The sequence below is a fragment of the Centroberyx affinis genome, unplaced genomic scaffold (assembly GCF_046629955.1).
Source record: "Centroberyx affinis isolate AG114_WGS23_722 - 3 ecotype Tasmania unplaced genomic scaffold, CSIRO-AGI_Caff_v1 ptg000715l_1, whole genome shotgun sequence".
Classification (NCBI taxonomy): domain Eukaryota; kingdom Metazoa; phylum Chordata; class Actinopteri; order Beryciformes; family Berycidae; genus Centroberyx; species Centroberyx affinis.
Window position 1 is genome coordinate 62383 of NW_027279332.1, and position 22960 is coordinate 85342.

Sequence of the window (22960 nt, forward strand, 5' to 3'; positions counted from 1 at the left end):
AACAGTCACCGCCTCAGTTCCCCGCCTCCCTGAGCCCAGACGCCGGGATCGCCGGGATGCATTTGTGCGGCTTGGCCGAGGCCACGAAGCCGGGCGAGCAGGTGCACTTGTACGAGCCCTCCGTGTTGGTGCACTGCCCGTTCTGACACAAGGCCACCTTGTCGCTGATGTCCTCGCACTCGTTTATGTCTGCGGGGGAAAGGAGACACGCAGCGTTAGTTGAAACAGCTGCCTGGGCCACATGTGCTGCTGAGTAGCCTGATCGGTATGGGTGGTATGACTAGGAAACTAAAAATTATTCATGTATACAAATTCACGTCAACTGTTTTGCAGTTTTCACAATCTCCTTTCCTTGTTTGTTCAATACTTCTCTTTAAGACAAATCCTTCTTTCTTTCTTTCTTTCTTTTTTTTTTCTTTCTTTCTTTCTTTCTTTCTTTCTTTCTTTCTTTCTTTCTCTCTCTCTCTCTCTCTCTTTCTTTCCTTCTTTCTTTCTTCTTTCCTCTATCATTCTCTTTGCATTCTCATTATTGGGTGAAAACCTCATAACTCCAATTTTGGTGATTTTAATGTTTTAACCTAAATTGAAGGATTACATTGTCCTCTATGGGTTGAGAAAGTTATAGGATCCTTGCACTTAAGAAACCCATTCAACCCACTGGATAAACTGAAAAAATGCATGGCCGTCAAGCTAAGAACTGTTTTTCTTGTTTCCTGAAAAGTTCACATTTGGAGATACAAGGTTTTCACCCTACAACAGACACATGTTACATAATATCACATTTGAAAAGGCAGTGTATCTTTAATCAAACATGCCGTCATGTTGCGTGTTGGTTGGATAGTGATTGAACTTGAGTCCCCGGCCATCTTGAACATTAAACTGTTCAGATGTTGTTACTTAAATTAACAATGCATTGTATAAAATTTCCCTTTGGCCTTCAAGTGGTTTTTCTCTCCCTTTTTTCGGCGCTGGAGGTCTGATTGTCATTTCTTAGCAGTCAATCTCAAATGACCCTCCTCTGTTTATGTCATGTTCTGCTGGGGAAATGCTAGCGGTATTTATAAAAGGAGGCATGGCACGAGCTGCATGGCTCCCCCATGTTTCCATGGTGTCAGACTTCACTCCGTTTGCTTGGGAAAACTGCCGGCCTTGGAGCTGATAAGCCCGTGTGCAGACAGATTCCTACATCATATTGTAATCATAGCATTTCATTATGACAAGACAGTCTCACTTTCAAACCAAACAAACGAAGCACACTTAAAATGTGTAATATCCCATGTATTACACGATGTGGCTGAGATTCAAGGCCTCCCTACTCTTGGCAGAGTGCGACTACGGAAATTCAGACCAAAGGCTAACGCACGCTGGTCTTGAAGAGTGCACTGCTTTCATCAGTTTCCCATAAAACATAACTTAATGCAAGGCTGTTAAATTCAAAGCTTCTCCTTGAGCCTGATGATATACTGCATGATGAGTTACCTCAGTGAAATTAACCCAAGCCCTGGCTCCCAAAGGCACAAACCTGGAGGGAGGGTTCACCATGGTTTGATTTCAAGATCCAACACCACATTTTGAAACAAGATTAAATGAAGTGCTGTATTCCCTATTGACTCTGGGAAATCCCTGAGTGCTGCTATCTGTACTTGGAGGAGACGCAGAGGAGGATCTGAATGCGGGTGGTCTGTTGTGAAAGATGTTCAGGATGCCGGGGAAAGAACCTACCTATACAGGCCATCTTGTTGAGGTCGAGTTCATAACCGTCAAAGCAGTCGCAGGTGTAGCCTTCCCGCACTCGAACGCAGCGGCCATTTTCACAGCCGTTCAGGATTCCACACTCCTCTGCTCTGAGGCCCTCGAAGCCATCGTAGCGTTCTGATCAGAGAAAGAAATACATGAGAAAACAGCCATGAACAATTAATTGTTTTTTATTGGTTGTTTGCCTTATGATGATCGACAGCTGGAGCACATAGTTTACCTGCCTTTATATCTATCACTACACCATTGCCTATATCATATATTCTAAATAAATGCTATGTGCTCTCATCCAAGCTACACTACCAGTCAAAAGTTTGGACACACACATATTTTTCACATTTTAGAATAATAGTAAAGACATCAAAACTATAAAATAACACAAATGGAATTATGCAGTGACCACAAAAGTGTTAAACAAATCAAAACTATCTTATATTTTAGATTTTTTAAAGTAGCCGCCCTTTGCCTTGATGGAAAGGCAAAGGCTTTGGAAAGAAATTCATACATAGGATCAACTTCACTATTTATATTTGTCTAAAAAAATAATTTCAAGCATTTAAGCAGAAGCCTTTAGATCAAAATGGCTTTAAGATAATGAAAAACATAGTACATTGAGTCAGATGTGTCCAAACTTTTGACTGGTAGTGTACAGTATCTAGTTAATGAGGATCAATTGTCTAAGAAACTAGGGCGCATACTGTGTACCCACCGGCGTAGGGATTCACGGGTCGCGGCTGGAACTCCCGCGGCCGTTGGACGGGGACACGCACGGGCGGCTCTCGAAGGCTGTAGTCGTTGTCGGTGAAGAGAGGGACGCTCTCGGGACCGTCGTAGGTCCCTCCTGGGCCGCCGTAACCGTCCCAGAATGGAGGAGGAAAACGATCCGCAGGATCCTCCGGCCCCCCCGGCCCCTCCGGCCCCTCCGGCCCCTCGGGACTGTACTCGTAGCCCGGCCGCTCTCGCAAACTGTCAGTACCTGCTCTCCTGGGCAGGTTGCACATAACTGCGTAGTCATCTGAATGCACCAACACACAAGAGAAAGAAGTATATATGACACATTAATAATAGTACTGAAAGAGTGACAGCACAAGACTTTGAACATAAAAAAAAATGTAAAGACAGAAATCATCAAACATAGCAATCACTGTCTCGATGCTTCTCACCAGAGTCTCTCCTGGGACAGAAGGCACACTGCCCACTCCAGGCGACGCCGTACAGGCAGCAGCACTCTGTGTAGGTCGTCCTGCGCCCCGGGAGGGGATTAGCACACATGTTGTCCTCCACCAGATCCGCCCAGCAGATTTCCAAGTGGATGTCCTGATCAGGCTCTAGAGTTTCTGGAAGAGAGGATGGAGGGATGAACAAACAGATGGATGCTTGGAAATGTCAAAAGTGAGGAAAAAAGTCTGCCTCAACAGAGGGCCGTAATGCGGTTTTTCCCACAGCATTGTTGGCAGAGAGCCGTAGTCATCAAGAGGCAAATTAAAATCAGTCAGTCAGGGGTGAGACCCTTCAGTCTGTTACTCTGTGAGCTATCAAACCTTGTCATAGTTTCAAGATTTGGAAATCCTTTTCTGCAAATCATGTCTGTTTTTTCACTTTGACATAATATACTGAAATAAACTTTATTCAACCTCCCCATACAAAAGCGCATTGATTTGTGGAAAAGCTCAGCCTCACCACATACTTCTTTCAGCTACAGTGGCTTCCTCTTCCCCCCCTTTCATGTTTTTAATTCCCCCGTCAAAGAGCACCTTGTTTACAGTCTAGTTTACACACATCCTCTACACACACACAGCATACCAGACCCTTTTGTCTTTTTCAGCTGTTCTTTATTAAGCAGTATCTGATTAATGAAAGGAAGTAAAAGTTCTCTTATTGTGTACTTAAACTTGAACTTTGTATTTTCTGATTTTAGCTGTACATTTTCACACAACTCCCACAATCCTTTTCTCATACGTCACAAATGCAGCATGTATGAATCTGTATATGTTTCGTCTTTCTTTCTCCACCCTTCTTCCGAATCACTTGTTCTTTGCTTATTTGTATCTTTGAAATTCTCTCTTTCTCCCTTTTTCTGTGTTTGTGTGTGTGCATTTTTGTAAGGTTGCATATGTATGTGTGTGTGTGTGTGTGTGTGCATGTGTGTGCCTCACACCTTCTGTGGAGTTCATGCTGATGCAGCGTCGCCGAGTGCCGTCCAGTACCAATGGAGGACTGCAGAAACAGTTAAAAGACCCGGCGGTGTTCACACACACTCCGTCCACACAGGCGTTTTCCATCTCACACTCGTCATAATCTGGAACACACATGGGCAGAAAGCTCAATGATCACTATGAAGTGGTTAGAATGATATTTACATAACAATTCTATTTAAAGGTGGCACGTGTATCATTTTAATATCGCTAAATTACTACCACATTCATTAGTATAATTACTGTAAACAATTGAGACCATTGCAGTATCGGCAGCCTCTACACTGCATTTTACATTCTGTGCCATCGGGTCACATTTGGAAGAAATTTGCTGGATTGATTTACGGCACAAAACAGGAAGAGGGCGCTGTTCTTCCAGTGCAAATGGAGCAAGTAGCATCATCCTCTTTGCGACACAAAGCAATGGAGTTTATGGGAAATATGGTCTTAATTTTGAGAAACACAAGCACAAACAATACCACTGGTATAAGAAAGAGGCCATGGTCTCATTTGTTTACAGTAATTCTACAAAGTTATCACAAATAATCTGACAATGATATATTGATGTTTTAAAATGCTATGAGATAAAAACAGAAGTCTTTTCTTACCCACACACTCGAGCCGGATGTTGTCGTAGTAGAAGCCGGACCGACAGTAGCAGGTGTAGGTAGAAAAGAGATTGGAACACTGTCCATTCTTACAAATGTCTGATCCAAACATCTCACACTCGTTCACATCTGATGGGAGAGAGAGACAAAGAGACATTCCCGAGCAGCTATTATACCATATGGATAGGGAAATGGAAGCTAACAATGGTCAAAACCCACTGTTTGTAAAAAATGTTGGCACATTGCTTGAAACAGCTCCCAGTGCTCTTATAACAAGCTGTCAGGACATACTGGCACCTAATTAGTCAGGTATGCAGGCAGGTATCCCATTAGGCCTAGGAGCTAGCTGTAGAGACAGACCCATAAATGAGGTGGGGAATTATGTCCGTCTATCTCGCTTTAAATGTTGCTGCAGGTGGAAATAAAACAGGGGCTGACACAGCACCTTTCTTTGTGCCAACACAAAGTTATGGGGGAGGGGAAGCTGTAAAAGCTTGGGGATATCAACTAAAAACAGTAGTTAGTGGCTTGAAGAGATTACAAAGTATGTGTGGGTGTGGGTGTGTGTGTGAGTGAGAGAGAGAGAGAGAGAGAGAGAGAGAGCAAGAAAGAGAGAGAGAAAGTACCTTTGTAATGGTGCTGTTCTTCCAGGCTTTGTGGCGAGGACGCAGTCAGGGGCAGAAGTCCGCTGCCATGAGGGCACAACTGGTTGTAATCCGCTGGAGAATAAAAATTGCTTTGTTAGTGAAAGAAACAATATAATTAGCAATAAACTGAGCTGCCAATCACATACAGTAACCTGCATGGAATGATCAGTCTCCACTTTTCTCCAGTAACATGTTGGGTCAATGATTATTGTACCAGACTCCTAATCAGTCTCTTAATGTACCTCTTCCTGGGACAGGACAGGCGTGGATCTCGCAGTTGTCGCCCCAGCCGGCTCCCACCGTGCAGCAGCACTCCTGCTTGGTGGTGTTACGAGACAAAACGTTGTCGCAGAAGTTGGCATCGTTCAGGTTGTAGTAACACTCCTTTCTCTCCTCTGCTGAGGGAGCAGATGGAGGGACTGGAGCACCGGGCTTAGGGGTCATGTCAACTGTTCAGGAGCAAAGAAAATCTGTTAATTAGGGAAAACACAATGTATGATTTTTATCTGTATAGTAATTAATTCTGTGTATCAGATACTACTACTACTAAATAATATAAGTGTGATGCTGTGATACTTTATTGATCCCTATAGGGAGGTTTTCTTTTCACCTGCCCCCTGCTCCACTGAGAGGTCAGAGGTCAGGCTCAGCTAGAGTACAGCACTGCTGGAGCTGGTAGGGATTCAGTGTCTTGCTCAAGGACACTTCAGCAGGGCGGAGTCTTGCTGATACAGGGGCTTGAACCCAGGGTTGATCAAAGGGCGGCCTCCCTACTCACTACACCAGCCTGCTTACCACAGATGTAATGCCATAACTCTCCAGTAGCATGTTATTACACAGGAACAGTGTCAAGTTCCCTCTGCTATTCTTCCTCCAGAGTGTCCACATGCCTCCAGCAGGCAGTCCATACCCTCGCCTGCCACTGCTGAGCCTGCTCATTTGTCCAAAGGCATGGGCTCAGGCATTCACCCTTAAGCTGCCGGCTTAGCCAAATGGAAACACTGGCATGTGAGTCAACACACCATTCACTCTCACATGATTGATTAACGCACGTCGAAAGCAAACAGCGGAATGTGGCGAAAAGGTACACAAAGGCATAGCTGGGGTTTAGTGCCCAGGCAGAAGAAAAAACATCCCCGCTGAGGGCGCGCCGCTTAATAATGTAAATATGCCCCATTCGTGTACACATACGCAGATCAGGCTGGAGATGTGATGGTCATTCCATGACTAAAAGGGCTTTTCCCTTCATTTTATGATTGTCTTACGCATGTCAGTAACCTTCACTCTTGAGATCATGTTAGTGTAGGAGAGAGCAATGTGTCCATGCTGCTAACTGCCAATAGCTACATCTTATCCTTATTTGTCTTGGTGGGGAAATCGTGGAGCTCTGATGGAGGAGTTTCTACCTCATTTGTCCAAGAGACTGGACTAATACAAATTTAGTTTTGTAGCCAATCCACCCAACCCTAATCTATAAAACAAATGGAGACAACCTCCGCAGGTCAAGAGATACTGTATGGGACGTGGTGTAGCTCCACGTCCCACATCCACCTCGTAGGCCTGTTGTTTGGATAATGAGAGACGGCTCATTACAGCAGGGAAAACTCCGTCTCCCAACGATGGGATGGAGAGTTAAGTCCCGTGAGTCGCTGTGAGCGCTGTTCCTGCTGCATTACCCAGGGAGCGGCACTGGCTGGTGAGGGGATCAAATTCCTCATTGTCGCTGGGGCAGATGCACAGGAAGCTGCCGTCAAAGTTCTCACACAGGGCCTCCCCGCACAGCGCCAGGCTCATCTCACACTCGTTCACGTCTGAGAAAGACAGGAGAGGAAAGGAGGGGAAAGGGGTGAGACCAATGCAGGGATATGGGAGCACGCACGTGCACACAGGTATGCATGCAGCAAGCACACATGCAAGGTCATGTGTGGACAAATCATGGAAAATGGCCATCGCTATTAGAAGAGTTCTATTCCTCACTACATATACAAATTAAGGAAAATAATCATTACCTGAAGTCCATTAGTTTCCTTCTAGCCCTTAAAAAGTACCACATGTTCCAAATTTGTGCTATCAATCATTTTGTAAGAGTAGCTGTCATTCTCTGTGTATAAAATGCTGAAAGCTGTTGAAATGAAAATATTCAAAATGATCAGTTTATTGCTATATAAATGTGACCAAATGTCACAGTAGCACGCAATAGTTATGCAGGAATGTGCAGTGAGCCTATCCATCATGAACATGTTTACTGGAGAGCAGTTACACACCGACACATCTGCTGGTGTCTCCTGGTGGGTTGGTGTAGCCTTGGTCACACTGGCAGCGGAAGGAGCCGTCGGTGTTCTCGCAGAAGCCATGGTTGCCACAGATGGTCTCGTTGACACACTCATCAATATCTGAGAGGCCAGAGGAAACAACGGTGAGCGCATTGCATTACATCTTACGTTACAATGTCGCACTCCAAGATGGACTGTTTCATAGAATTGGCCTGCTAAAGACTGCGCTGCATTACTAAAATAAACATTACTACTGCTCTGAACTTACAATAATAACAGCAATCACTGCCATCATAACATGTCAGAAGTGGTGCATAGATGTCCTATCTATGCATAATCATTTTGGAGGGTTTTCAACTTCGAGGGCACCCAGATAATTGAATTTAGTCCATTATACTGAATATGATGGTTGTCAATCAACTAGGTGAGTCTGTAGGAGATGACTTCCTCTCGGCATGAACACAGTGTATTGGAGTGTAGCATGCAGCTGGAAAGCTTCAGAACGAATGCCCTTTGGTAGGGTCAATGGAGTGAGAAGTGACATGTTGCTCATAGGGATATTGGGATTAGGTAAGAGACAGAGTGGTTTATAGCCTTGGTGGGGCCTCAGCTTTCACCAAGCCACTTCACAGGCATTTGAAGAAAGATGGCTGTGGGTAAATAACATTTTGGTTTGGCATGAACAGACTTTTTGAAAGAATCCTGATCGATGAATCAGTTTAAACTGATTTGCACATCTCACGGAGTTCCCCATCAAAACCAACATGGTGCTATGAAAGGATTACTAACCCTGAGCACAGGGGCTTATTTTAGGCCCAGAAGGGTGGTTAGGATCCAAACCTGGCAACCCGCATTGGCAATAACTCAAAAAAAGTTTATTAAAATCAGGGGAAAGGCCCTGCTATGTGTATGTCAGTGCACATGGAGAGACATGGAAGTTGAGGCTGTTAACACTGGACCGTATAACACTAGCGCTGATTCCCTACCACTCGCTGTTTAAAGGCAACATTTGTTAGCAATTTCGTACATACATAATTTAGTATTTCTTGGCATCTCGTGTCTAGTGCAGGGGCCAAAGACAGATACCGTTGAAGGGCAAGGCTGATTATAATTGTTTAAAAAACAAACAGAGAGTTTGATGATCACAATTCAGTCATCTGTGTCTGTTCTCTGGTCAGTTTGATCAACCACTGGTCAATGTTAACCTGTAAGTCACCAGGTCTGGTGACATAACCACCGATCTGTTTTCCAACTCTACTGAATTGTACATCTTTAGTGAGCTGAAAACATGCTGGTTTGTTCTAAAGAGCATAAAGGTCGATACAAAATGGCATATTCAGCAGTTTCAATCTATGCCTGGTCTAGCAACCTTTGCAGGGAAAGTTATAGGGAATTTGATCAACAACTTATGTTAGCTACCGCATGCTGTGAGGTTTCCTTTCAACTTAGACATAAAGAAAAAACTGAATCAGCAAATACTAATCAGCCTGGGATGTAGTTAGGCCACTGCTTCTGCATTTTCTGCAAGTCATCAGGTTAGGAACATTATGGCATACAAGCCTGTTATTTGACATGGGCAGTATTGATATGACTAGAGGACACACCTCTATATCTGTCTGTCTATAAAGTATAAATATTTGTTGATGTTTCATAACAAAGCTGTTTCCATGATTAAAGAATCAACTACAGAAACTCAGCTGATTGAAAGAGACTCTTTCAAACATAGGAAAATACACAGACATTACGAACAAACAAGTTTGACATTGACATTACATTTACATTCTGGGCAATTACATTAAACAACACCATACTTGTAAAGCTCACTTCGAATTTGTCTGTCCTATCAGAAATGCTTACACATCATTTGGGAGTATGTATGGAAGTCTAGTGGCGCCTCAGACATTCAACACAAATTGATTCATAGAGAGTGGAAAGCAATGACATTCGCATATTGTCTAGGAGCATTTTATTTTGCCTCTGAGCACTCATACACACTGTATCAGTTAGAGAAAGGACGAACGTGGGCCAGAGAAACCACAGAGCCATTTGATTTGAACAGAGGGCTTGGCCCGGGCCTTGTCTTCCATTCCAACACAGACGACTGCATTCTCTGGCTTGGTAGGGGACTAGTCCTCCATCAGTGTTCCTGTCCTGACTTGGCCACTTCCCTAACATGCCTCAGGGGTCAGAGACATGGGCTCCCACAAGCTAATAAAACCGCCTGAGACAGAATTGTCTTTGTCATTTGTACAACCTTATGCAGAAAATACCCCCAAAGAACCCAAATTGCTAGAATAGACTTGTGGGCTCAAATGGCCGCAAAATGAAAAGAGAATGGATGGCAGCGGGACACATACTGAAAACCGCCAACCCATGAGAAAACCGCCAACCCATGAGATTTGCATTTTGCAGCTGAGGATGAAAATGCTGAAGTGGTGTAGTTATGAATACTGTGTTTTTTGGATACTGTGACAAATCACATGTGATTCATAAAACATATCGGACAACAATATCGCCGCAGCTCAATCGAGAGACAATACTGTAGTACACAGTTAGGTGAAGTGTATTGTGTATCGGCATGTGAGGAACATTTCCGCAAGTGTGAAGAGCTTAAGTGGGGTTAGGAATGCTGGAATGACAGCGGCAGCCAGCTGGGAGGTCTCCGAGGAAGGTAATGGAAGCTCTCAGCTGCTACATGAAATAATCAGCGTCTGCGGTCAGCTTTTCATCCATCTGAGACACGGAACAAAACGTGTTGCGTACCACATGTGTAGCTAGCGATGCGATCAAGCTATCATCTCAGGGAAGAATGAGAGCATCTGGGCCAAAATGTCTTTAATGGCTTTGCTTTTTTCTGTGTATCTGACTTTGGTAGTTGCCGGAGTAGCCTACTTAACCGGCCAATTACATCTGTCTATATCCAGGGAGAGAGTTAACATGCTAATCACAGCATTAATGGTTTGTGGGAAACAATGAATAATGCATGATGGGGTAGCTCCACTAAGCGCTGGTCTTCTCTCACACCAGCAGGACGTTGTTGCCTTTCCTCCTCTTTCCATGTCTTAACCGGTTACGTCAGGACACATGCGGGGCTGTAAATTGCCCGGAGGGAGGAACAGAGGTGCGGAAGAGGGTGAGGAGTTCAGTTCAGACGGGAGGTGCTGAGCTTATGGGGCGACCCGGACCATTAGGCACCCCTCCTAATGGTCTGACCCAGGAGGACCTGCTTCCTGGATCCGGTGATGTGGGGGGGGGGGGATCAGGTGAGTTAAGTGGGGGTCTGTGCCATGTGCTAATATGGAGCACATGGTGGTGGGCCACAAGCGTATAGGAAGCAGTTTGCTCACCCTCTGCAGCCCACACTCCCCTATTCCCTGGGCAACCCCTGGTCTGATTGGACCCATATGCAGAAGTTACTTAACACACGACTGGACAAGGATGAGGTGAGGGTGTCTCTTTACAGGGGAGCGTGTTTGACTGTTTTATCTGTCATCTCATCTACGACCTGTCTCGACCTCATCCACTACAGAGGTCAACCTGTCTTATAATGTGTGCACGCCCGACCAAGAACATCACCCTACATCTGGACAAGAGCATGAGTAATCACACATGGTAAAGCCGTCACATTTCTATACGTTTGCTGGGGTGGGAGGTTGGCAAGAGTGTAACCACAGACAATTTCCGTCCCGGGGCATGCCTTATTAAAGACAAGGCATAGCTACAGAGAATTTATGGGCACAGTAGTGAATTGAAGCTTTAAAACAAAGACCGGGTCCAATGAATACACACCGTAACACAAAAGCACACGCATACACACACACATGCGCACGCACACGCGCGCACACACACACACACACACAGCCTTTCTCACATGCTGTACCCACAGGGGCCCAGTGTAAAGCATCATGGCAGGGCTGAGTGCAGCCTTCGTGGCACAGTTGCAGCTGACGCTCTAGCGCGGAAAAAACCCTGTTTTTTCCCTTTTGTATTATGACCACTAAATCTAAATGAGTGCAGCAAGCAGAGCCAAAGACAACCGCTGCCCCTTCGAAGGCCAGTGAGTAAAAATAAAACAACGCCCCTCACAGAAACTGCAAATTACAGCGTCTGGCCTCTTCTTAAATATTTGATGATTTTTACAAGGAGACAAAAATGCCCCGGAGTAATTGAGCTCCCTCCCCGGACTCTTTATTGGGGTGACGGCAGCATCTCCCACAACTTCCCATCGTGCGGTGGAACAAGCCGCTATTGTGTGTAGCGCTGGGCTGCTGAGAGGGTAAGAGGGCTTGGTTCTCAAGCCCAGGCCCCAGGCTGATGGTGCGAGGGGCGGTGGGGGCTGTGAGTCAACGCTGAGCTGTGTGAGTGTTTGTTGTGAGGCCTAGAGAGCACGAAGGGCTGGCTGGCGTCACAACAAAGCAATAGGAGAAAAATGGTCAGACACGGTCATAATTGGGCATCCATATAGACAAGCGGAACCGGGAGTGTTACGGTGCTCTGGGGTACAACTTGAAGCTTTTTCAACCAGGTCCAACCTAGATGTAAGATTTCATCATACTCTACAAAGCATGATGTCCATAGTTAAGCTCCTGTCTGGTAAGGGAGCCCATGACCTAAAGCTAGTGTATCTAGACAGTTACACAACATGGCAGTGGAGAAGCCTTGATACAATTACCAGCGGCATATATTTACATCATGCAATGATGAGCACTATGTTGATGAGCTGACTAGCAGTGTGTAGTTCTGAACACTAAGGGCAGCATTTCCATGACGGCAAATGGCAAGGCATTGCGCCAGCGAAGTGACATTTTCATTGGCTGCACACAAGTTTTTTTCTTGCCTGCACCTGTTTGGTATTTTGGTGACTTGCTGTGAACTTTGCACTTGAACCGCCCGCCTGCTCAGAGCAGGTCAAACATGCATAGTGCTATTTTTGTGGCTTTACCAAGCGATGCGCACATGAACAGATCCTGTTCAAAAGTTTACCCACCCTCTTTGTGGATGATATATTGGCCAATTTGACTTTCAGCTCTGGACTGTTCTCTCCAAATTGTCAGAGCGCCGTGGCACAGAGTGCGCTGCTTTCAAAGGGAAGGAAAAGAGGTGATTTGATTGCTCATGCTGACATCAGCCCCTACCACACCTACTGATAACGTATTCCTCCTAATCCCACAGGTGCTGTCCCCTTGATTCCAACAGGTGCGCTGTGCATCACTGGTCACAAAATTACCAAACATCAGTTACCACGCCTTGTCCACCCGCGCTGTGTGCCTTTGGCTGCACTTTGCACCATGCAACAGAAGTAGAGCCCTAACGGAGAGGAAGTGAGCAGCTGGTTTCAATCTGGGCCCTATCTCACAACAGGCCCCTGCACTCTTAAGCTGGTGCCAGACAGACAACATCATAAAGTCCGGAGTGAGGAGATGACCATACGTAGCTGGTGTGGGGGTGGGAGGTTAGAAGGGGGGGGTCGGTGCTCTGTCATTGATCTGCAGCAGCAAATTTTCCTCTGCTCTTGCTGAGAGTCAAATAAAAACTCAGGGTCATGAGAACATGGGAAGCTGTACTTCTTTGAGTGCATCTCTACAGTCATTACGGAGTCTGATTCTGATTCTTTTTCTCTTACACACACGCAAGCACACACACACACAGCTTCCATCTGCTGTCCAATACATCATTCCATTCTGATGCTCTCAGACTGCTTTCCCCACCTCGCCTGTCACTCTCCGGCTGCTGACTGTTGGAATCCCGTCTTGATATGAGGAAAATATTTGGCCTTGTGTTTTTGTCCCACATAGGGCTCTAACAAAATAGGCTTGATGTTCTATGGTGCTAGAACAAGCAATACTGCCTTACAAAACGAAAAGCGATAAACGTTGCGCAACAAAACCATATTCATATCTCTGTAATGCACACACACACAAACCCAGCCCAAGGTGTCCACCCCTGCCAGTAAACACATGAGGCTCCATGTATTCTGGAGGTCATGGAGATGGGACTGTTGTTGTTGGCCAGCTGTGGGTCCAGATGTAGCAACACTACACCGCCCAGCCAGCCAATCCAGGTGACTGGGCTGTTCCATAGAGGGATGAGGAGGTGAGGGACCATCCAAGCTGGCCTGGAGTGGATTGGGGTGGATTGGGGTGGACTGGGATGAGACGTCCTATCTGAGGACAATCCTATCCCCCTTCCAAAGAGGAACAGTGGTGATCAGGTTCCACCCAGTGTCCCTGCCAGAGGCCCTCCATTAGCTCCATTGTCTGGAGGATGAGACCAACTGCTATTATCAGCTGGCCTCACACACACTGCCTTGGATGACAGTGCACTCCTCTTTCTAAAGTGCCCCAATTTCAAGGGCCATTTCCCCTCGCCTCCCCCATGGCCTCCTGCCCAGGAAGACCCAGAGTACCTGATAGCTTTTGATTCACATGAGCCTTTGTCTGTGCGTGCCAAATAGATATCACTATCTATGCAGAGAGGGAGGGCTCTGGAGAGTATGCAGAGTGCTGCTTTCAGACTAAACCCTACCCTATCCTCAACTACTGCCCAAGGTGAATGAGGAGGGTGGTGCTGCCTGTAGCTGTTAAAGGTAAATTCAGCACCGAGACTCCAGATATCCAGATATGTGAAGAAACAGTCCTTTGAGGTAGGTGTACACAATCTGTCGCTACAGGCCTACAGACATTTTGTCAACATCTCTGAATAGCATCTGCCTGGCTTCGAGTCACAACATTGCATCTACTATATCTTTAACTGTACTCAATTTGACCACTCACCACAGTCGGCATTCTCCTCTCCATCCAGGCCAGGCTGGCAGCCCATGAAACAGCGGTAGGAGCCGATGGTGTTCTCGCAGCGCCAGGTACCACACACTGAGCTTCCAAACTCCTTGCATTCATTCAGATCTGTGCAAAGAGAGAGACAGATGTTGGTTAGTATCTAACAAACGGAGGCACATTCAAATGCTACCACATGTGGAATCAGACACGCACAGACACACACACACATACACATACATACACACACTCATATTCCCTCCTCTGCTCCTCTGCTTCCAGTATAATGGCTGTGCAGCAGGAGTCGGCCAGGAGGCCTGTGGTGTAGCTGTCCTCAGTAAGCACAGCAGGCAACGGGAATGGCCAAGAACAATATTATCACAGCAACCAAAGAACTTGTGAAGGAGCTAAAGGGAGACGTTCCAGAGGGAGAAACACCTCCAGCTCACAATGGGGTCATTCATACTCTCCCAGGGGGAGAAGGAGAGCGGGGCTCCAGCCATGTCATGCAGCCACCCCTCAGTCCTCACCATGGAGGAAAGCCTCTAAGCCAGGCTTGGACACTTTCGGCAGAGCCCAGTCCCCACTGACGCATCAACGGCTATATATAATCAATCATAGCCAACCGTGCTATACCGGGTACGTTCAGACCTAAATGTAGCGTGACGATCAAACAACTAACGCTGACATGTTGGTTTACTCGGAGAGCAGAAGCCTGAGGGCGGAGCCTTGGCTCAATAATCACCATTACATGCTCAACAGGACATCACAAGGGAGTAAGGGCTCCTTTTTTCTGTCTCACCTTCACAGTCAGCCGTCTCCGCGCTGAACTTGAAGCCAGCCTCACACAGGCACATGTAAGAGCCATCGGTGTTGACACACTGGCCTCGGATACACACTTCTCCACTGCATTCATCCACATCTAAGACAGAGAGACGGAAAAAGAATTAGAGAGAGAGACAGAGATAATTGGAGAGAGGCAGGGTCAAGATTTGTAGCATATTGATTATTGCTAAATATCCCCATATATCCTCTGTCTTCATTAAGTCCACAGGGAATACCACTCCTCCTCATAAGTATCACAAAAAGAATGCATGTGTAATCAAGCACTTGTCTGAACACAAGATGCATTGGCCATTTGGAGCACTTAACGGTATACTGGCAAACAGGAAATGTGAAAAAAAAGCATCTACCTCAGCTTTTCAGGCTGAGAACATTCCCTCTGACTAGTAAAAATTAATAATGAAGGCTGCATGCTTGATTAACTGTAGATTGGTGGATAATTGCAGCATTACAACATAACTTGCAAGGTATTTGGACCCGGGGTAAAAGGTGGGGGGGTGAGGCAGGGAAGCAGGGAAAATTCATCACAAGGGAAAAGCCCGTCTTTGTTTTCCAACATTTGATAATGAGATGAATCTTTCTGCCTTTCTGTCTACACAAAGGCGCGTTTGCAAAAAAAAAAAAAGGGAGAACAAAACAATACTTCAGACTGTAGGTAAGCACATAAATATGTTGTGAGTGGATAGCTTTGGAATCAATTCAAGGACTTCAAAGCCTTTATTGAATGGCACAGCCGTGCTATGGCACAACGTGTTGATTTAGATGAAATTTAGATGTGTTTCAGTTCCCTGTCATTCCTTTATTATGTATGTTCTGTTTTTGCTGAAATATCCGTCTGCTCAAGGCCAAGCATCATTTTGGCCTCACCTGACTAAACCCATCTTTCATCCCCATAAACCCACATGCCCTCATCCTCCCTCCACCTCTCGCTGCAGGGCCCAAGTCAGAGGGGTCTGGCTTTCATTGTGTCAGCACTGTACACACAATGGCAGACTGCATGAAAATATACGACAACTGCTGATTTATAGGATAATTAAAGCCCAATATTTGCTGTGGCAGGGGGCCAAAGTGCCTGATACAGGCAGGGCAGTGTTTGCTCAGAGTGTTGTGGACACTGTCTGCTGCTGCAAGGCCAAAGCCCCGGTGGGAGAAGGTACAAGGTGCAAGGACTGACCATGGTCCCTTCGGTCTGCCTCACCCATCAACGGACCACGTCAGCCTGTTGCAGGGCGCTGGCCCTCAGTATCCAAGCGTACCTGCTTCACATCATGACGGGATATTTCACTGCCAAATGTTTTGTCATTTATTTTACTTCACCTCTTAGTTGCAAACCACACCAGCAATAACACTGATCCAATTCTGACATTCTAGCCCAAGTTATCTCATATTATTTCATAAGTATTTTGACAGCAAATGCTCCGGTTTGCTGAAAGGAAAAGCTCCTCTTTTCTAGCCAGTGATCAAGCTTCATTTTTTCCCCGTTGCTGTGACCAGTGGGTCATTGGGTGCGGCTGGAATAACATCAAACTGATGTCCGAGCTGAGAGAGAGAGAGGTTAGCTGAGAGGGAGCAGTGAGACGGTTGATGTCAGGCCATGGCCCATTACACACAATGGCTGGTCTGAGCACCCATGCCAAGGGTCCCAGTGGACGGGCTCGCACACCACCCAGCCTGGCACTCTGGCTATGTAGGGTGGGGGGGAAGGGTCAGTCGAGAGACAAATGAAGGGACGATAGGGTGAGGACACTGACTGCCTGACTGCACTAAATACACACACACAGGCCAGCCAACGAGCTTTCTCTAAAGAGGCTTTTCAACATAGGCAATTTGGGCTAAAAACCATTATTACATTATTACCAACTTTCTCCAACTGTGAGTTTGCCTCACCCAATTACACAGAGCCCATAAAATCATCTGAAAAAAATATTTCCCATTGCTGTTAGTGTTTCTACTGTAGTCCCTTACCTTGGCAGCCGATCCCTCCAGTGATGGTGGTGTATCCATCAGGACAGATGCAGATGTAGGAGCCCTCAGTGTTCAGACAGTCTCCCTCTCCACAGATCCCCACAATGGTTAAACACTCATCAACATCTGCCACACAAACACACACACATATACACACAACTATAACAAAATGCTAACATGGGGTAAACCACAAGTATGGTTATCCGCATCCCTTGACCGCTAATGATGTGTGTGTGTGTGTGTGTGTGTGTGTGTGTGTGTGTGTGTGTATGTATGTACCTCTGCAGGACATCCCATCCACCAGCTCCAGCCCAGTGGGACAGGAGCAACTGTAGGAACCACGGGTGTTGGTGCACTGACCTCCCACACACAGGCTGGTTTCCTCACATTCATTGACGTCTGGATGACACATAACACACACACACGTACAAGTACACGTACGCGTACACACACACACACACACAGACGTCATGAGCATGACACATTCACACCAGCTGTAAATCATTGGGCCTCAGTTCAAATGTGCCCAAGGTTGTCATCAACATGAAGAGCTTCCAGACCACAGAGAATGTGTCAAAAACGTCATGCGTCAATTACATGAGTTAAGTAATGACTTATTCTCACTGTGTCTTAATTTGCTGGAATGGATGACGACGAAAATGATTGCATAGCCATCATAAATATCAGTGACCACAGACCCTTGAGGATATATTTACACCGTGGTAAAGGCACAGTTCACTGTACCTTCACAGGAGAGGCCGTCGGACGCCACTGTGAAGCCCGGGTCACACGTCATGCAGGAGAAGGAGCCCTCTGTGTTGGTGCAAACACCCATGGGGCACACGCCTGGAGTCTGGCACTCATCAATGTCTGAGAGATAGAAGAAGGTGAAGAAGAAGAAGAAGAAGAAGAAGAAGAAGAAGAAGAAGAAGAAGAAGAAGAAGAAGAAGAAGAAGAAGATGATGAAGAAGAAGAAGATGAAAAATAATAAGAATGATATAAAGAAGCAGAGGAAGCAGAGGAAGAAGAAGCAGAAGAAGAAGCAGAGGAAGAAGATGAAAAATAATAACATTGATATAAAGAAGCAGAGGAAGAAGCAGAAGAAGAACAAGCAGAAGCAGAAGAAGCAGAAGCAGAAGTAGAAGAAACATATGAAGGAGAATGCATTATCATAACATGAAGTAAAAGGTTAGCTACAGGTTATCAGCCTGAGCAGACAGACCTCTGGAGAGCCCTCAGTTTGCTAGTTTCGCCGTCTTATCTGTTTAAAAATTATAAATGGCAGAGTGTGAGTCAGCCTAACGTACTGCCTACCATACAATAAGCAAAGCCCTCTTTATTAGCTTGCACTGACAGTGTTTTATTAAAAAGGGTGGAAAGATAAGTATGCAGGACGGGCATCGAATCCAAAACAGCAAGCTATTACAGGTGGCGTATAATTACTGTATCTACAAACAGTCACTGGCTCACTGTTATGTGATCATTGCAAATTCCTCGACCCAGTACAGATTGTATTTCTTAAGGAGAAAATAGTGCGGGCCATTGTTAAGTCATTGAGACGGCTCCATTTTGCCTTTGGGTCAACACAGTGAGTTCAACAGGGCGCGCTGGCTACGTGGAAGGCAGGGGAGTGGTTGACTTCATTTCAAATTAAGCCTTTTAATATTTTCCATGGCATCAGAGACTTCCATTAAAATCCTATCAGAGGCCGACTTGGACTTCAGCTTGTTTTGTAAAACTTTTTCCCAGCGCAAAGACACATATCAGAGGGGGATCTTCCTCTCAGGCTGGATCCGCACTTCCATTCAAAAACATACTGTATATAACTAACTGGGGTCGCGTTTGAATCCTTTTAAATAATCATTCCTTTTCTCCTTCCCATGAAGTCATGACAGATCTAACCTCCCTGGATTCATCTAAGCAGCCGTTTCACTGCATTGATCTCATAAATCATGTCATGACAAATTACTAGGCACTGTAAAGATTTAGTTTAATCAAGTTCTGGGTCTTGTGCAGTATGCATTCCTTTTTACTGTGGTCTTTACTGTGGTCCAGTGTTTACCATAGTGACAGTTCTAGCTGTCCTATGTGGGTAGGTAGATTGGTAGTCTTTACCCTCACAGCCGTAACCATCTTCAGACAGTTGCAGGCCTGCTTCACAGCTCCAGCAGGCGTAGGATCCTGGGGTGTTCTTGCACAGCTGGCCCGGGCACATGTTAGCCACCGAGCACTCATCCACATCTGGACACAAACACATGGACACATCATAGCACAGATTACCATCTCTGGCTTCAAATAAATAAAGCCCGCCAGTTCCAATCAGCTAGATCGGTAATCACTGGAACGAGGCTAATTATGAATGTCGACGCCTCTATCTCTCCAGCTGAGCTATCTGCGGGACGCTCGCCTGACATCATTGAGTTCTATTTGGGAGCGGGTGTCTCATTGTGTTGAGCAAGGATCAGATGAGCGGTGCCAGAGGCGGAGGGGTCCAGGATCCAGCTATGATGTGATGTCTAGGAGGAGTATTTTGGGATTTTGAGCTCAAAGGAAGGGGCTTTGTGTCCGAGCCGTCGCACCTGATGCCGTTTACACACAACCTGAACCGGCTGGCAGTGTGGGAGACACACGCAAAAGCTCAGCGCGACGCTAAACAGAGCTGGCACATTTGTCCTCATCTGTGACAGGCGAGGTCTGACGTGTTCAGCTGAAACAATAGGCTGATAGATAACACACACATGTGCTCAAATGCAAAAACAATCACAAAAGCAAAAGCCTCACCATCACACTGCTGTCCATCCTCAGAGACTATAAATCCAGGCTTACAGGTGATGCATGTGAAGGAACCGTGTGTGTTCGTACATGTTCCTTGGGGGCATGTAGCAGGCAGCGCACACTCATCAATATCTGAACAATGAACATGAACAACAGACTGTTAGACATTAGACTGGGCTATCTCTACAGCCAAGAGAGAAGATCCAGCATTGTGATTGATGAAAGACTATTATTGCTATCACCACCAGCATTTGGGACTTGAGCCTGAATAAAAGATACATATAGTGTCATGCAGCGGCCCATTTAGATGAAAGGCACTGAGTAATCCAACCTTCACAGAGCTCCCCGTCATATGATATTCTGTATCCCGTAGGGCAGTTCTCACAGGTGTAAGAGCCTTCTGAGTTCAGACAGATCCCATTGGCACAGGTAGACAGGGACTGGCACTCATCAACATCTGGGTGAAACACACGCAGAGACACGCATTCACATCACTATGAAACATAATGTGTAGGGGGGAATGAGAATGGTAAAATTAATCAAAGTAACAAAGCAGAAGAGTTTCATCATAACCATTTTGACTTGACAAATTGCCCAGATGTGTTGCGTAAGTCTTCAACGGTCTTCAAAGAATAAATGGGTGTTCGGTAAATCTGCATGAAGAGCGCAGCTGAAGATTGGACTTACCTTCACACCTGTGCCGGTCTTGGGACACTCTGTAGCCAGCCTTACACCTGGTACAGGTGTAGGACCCCTCTGTGTTGGCACAGACCCCTCCCTGACACAAGTCATCCTGAGCACACTCATCCAAATCTGAAACACCAAAAACACCAAATTTGCCACAAATGGACACTACCTACCAGAGTGTGTTGAGAACTGTAGTTCAGTGTAAATCATTAGACAGCTGATTTCATACCATCGCATCTCAGTCCATCCGCAGATGGTCCAAACCCAGGCCTGCAGCTCTGGCAAGTGTAGGAACCTTCAGTGTTGATGCAGATTCCCGCGGGGCACACATTACCAGTTGCGCACTCGTTGACATCTAACAAAAAGAAATAATTTGCAGACAAGACGTTAGGCTGCTGTCGAGAGAGCTCCACTAGCTGAGAAGCATGCGTGATGAGTTACACCCAACAGGCCTAGATAATCCTTCGCAGACCTTCGCAGGCTTTGCTGTCTGAGGTGGCTTGGTAGCCATGGTTACAGGTGCACTTGTGGGTGCCGTCCAGATTGACACAGCGGCCGTGGAGACAGACTCCCGGGAGCACGCACTCATCCACATCTGGAGGGAAGGAGAGCAAAAGGAGGGCCTCAGAAAACAAAGACTACCGCTCACTCTTAGTAGCCTCTTTTCAAACCCGATGGACTTCAACAGGACCGCGAGGCTTCTGCAGTAGCACTGTGGAGAACTACTCACAGAGCTGTTACTGTGATATGGCACATGAATTATGCCTGACTGGCGTTTTGCCCGACAGGTTACCTTGGCAAACGTTGTCCGGTGAGAGTTCGTATCCTTGGAAACAGTTGCACATATAGGAGCCCTCAGCGTTGACACACCTACCGCTACCACACACTGTTTGGTTCAAGCACTCGTTTACATCTGAGGACAGAAGAGGTCAGGAGAGGACACAACATAACATGAATGAGAGGGTGATTATGAGAGAGATAGTGGGCCATTACAGCAAATAGCAATAGCATAGAGCAAATAAAAATGAAGAATATACCAAATGGGGGTTAAATAAAAATATGCAATCGCATGCAATAATTTCAATGCTTGAACGAGTTGAATGTATGAATGAAAAGTATGGGGGAAAAGATTACAGCATTATTCGGGTATGCAAAATGAAAGCAGTTATTGAATTACATTCATGAATGCCTTTCACTGCCTCAATCTTTTCCACTTCATGCTCCGAGTCAGAACTGTTGACCCAGGAATAAATAAGTTATATTTGTGGAAAACTTAATGAAGGACCATTGTTTTATAGTGGAATCCATCAAGCGTTAAACAAAGGTATTGTTTCAGGTTAGGTGTATGCCATGCGTGTTCTTCCAAAATGTGTGTGTGGTGTGGGGAGAGAGAGAGGGAGAGAAAGAGAGAGAGGGAAAGGGGGAGAGGAAGGAAAAGTATGTGTGTCTGTACGGGAGGAGAGAGGACGTTACTGAGAGGTGATAGAGACAGTCGAAACAGAGAGCTCACACAGTGAAAACACTGGGAGAGAGTCACAGACGGGGTTTTGTTTGCCTAGCCGTGGGTACTGCCAGACGTCTGTCAGTGTGGCCCGATGCTTTGTTTCTGCAATCTCCCGGCATCTCTCCGGCCTCCGCGATAAGCCTTGACAAGGGAATGGAGCTGTTCTCTCTATCACACCAGCAATTAGGCTTATCCACGATGCGGCCAATTGGGCCCAAACTACTGTGCTACAGTCAATTGACTGAAGCAAATACTGGAACCCGGCGCTCATGTTGCCTGTTTTATGTGACTCCCACAGCCCCAGGCATGTACCGTGAGCCTGTTAGCCATGCCAGTGTGGCTGTTCTGAATACAAATATTGACCTCCAGTGTTACCCCCTCATTACAGGGTTGCTCTCAGTTGCTGTTTATACACTAATATAATAATATAGGATGAATAATAGTGGACTGACAATGAGTAAAAAAAAGAAAAGCTAAAAAGAGGCTGAAGTGGTGTTTTCTTTGGAGGCAGGAAGACATCATGAGACTTTTAAGTGAGGCCACACATGCCAATGATTTACTTCGATCAGTCATCAGACTCACTGAGAAATCGATTAGAAAGAATCCCAAACACCAACAACTTCCACTAAGTTGATTACCACATTTTCCATTGGCTATTCATTTCATTTCCCAGGTTTTCACATTTCTGGACTCCTCACCCCAGGAGCTTAAGTTTCCAAACAAATGAGAGGGGTGCAAGGTCACAGAGAGGGGATGTGGCAACACCAGTCAGGCTCTTATGTAACAGGGCCATCTCTAGGTCGGGGGCTGCTAGTGTGTTAGCTTAAACGCGTCACAAACCTTATATAGTGTGTCAGCCATTTGTGCATTCAACTCTCATAATCCACAGTGGTGGTTTTACAGTGTGCCACAGACAATGCTATGGGTGAGTGACA

The 22960-nt window shown here is 45.9% G+C and overlaps 1 protein-coding gene across 1 annotated transcript in view; it reads right to left on the bottom strand.

Moving 5' to 3' along the window:
* Positions 1-22960, bottom strand: part of LOC139644198 (latent-transforming growth factor beta-binding protein 2-like) — an 81129-nt gene continuing 58169 nt past the window's right edge. The window contains exons 21-42 of the mRNA XM_071519604.1: positions 21315-21434; positions 20994-21116; positions 20751-20876; positions 20522-20647; positions 20166-20291; positions 19841-19966; positions 19175-19300; positions 17804-17929; positions 17339-17458; positions 17060-17185; positions 15054-15173; positions 14252-14380; positions 7470-7598; positions 6882-7016; positions 5448-5654; positions 5185-5277; positions 4559-4687; positions 3914-4054; positions 2919-3083; positions 2465-2770; positions 1723-1872; positions 1-189 (exon numbers count right to left, since the gene is read on the bottom strand). Of these exons, the coding sequence (XP_071375705.1) occupies positions 14-189; positions 1723-1872; positions 2465-2770; positions 2919-3083; positions 3914-4054; positions 4559-4687; positions 5185-5277; positions 5448-5654; positions 6882-7016; positions 7470-7598; positions 14252-14380; positions 15054-15173; positions 17060-17185; positions 17339-17458; positions 17804-17929; positions 19175-19300; positions 19841-19966; positions 20166-20291; positions 20522-20647; positions 20751-20876; positions 20994-21116; positions 21315-21434 (3125 nt within the window). The 3' untranslated portion in view covers positions 1-13. The remainder of the gene's footprint in view (positions 190-1722; positions 1873-2464; positions 2771-2918; positions 3084-3913; positions 4055-4558; positions 4688-5184; positions 5278-5447; positions 5655-6881; positions 7017-7469; positions 7599-14251; positions 14381-15053; positions 15174-17059; positions 17186-17338; positions 17459-17803; positions 17930-19174; positions 19301-19840; positions 19967-20165; positions 20292-20521; positions 20648-20750; positions 20877-20993; positions 21117-21314; positions 21435-22960) is intronic.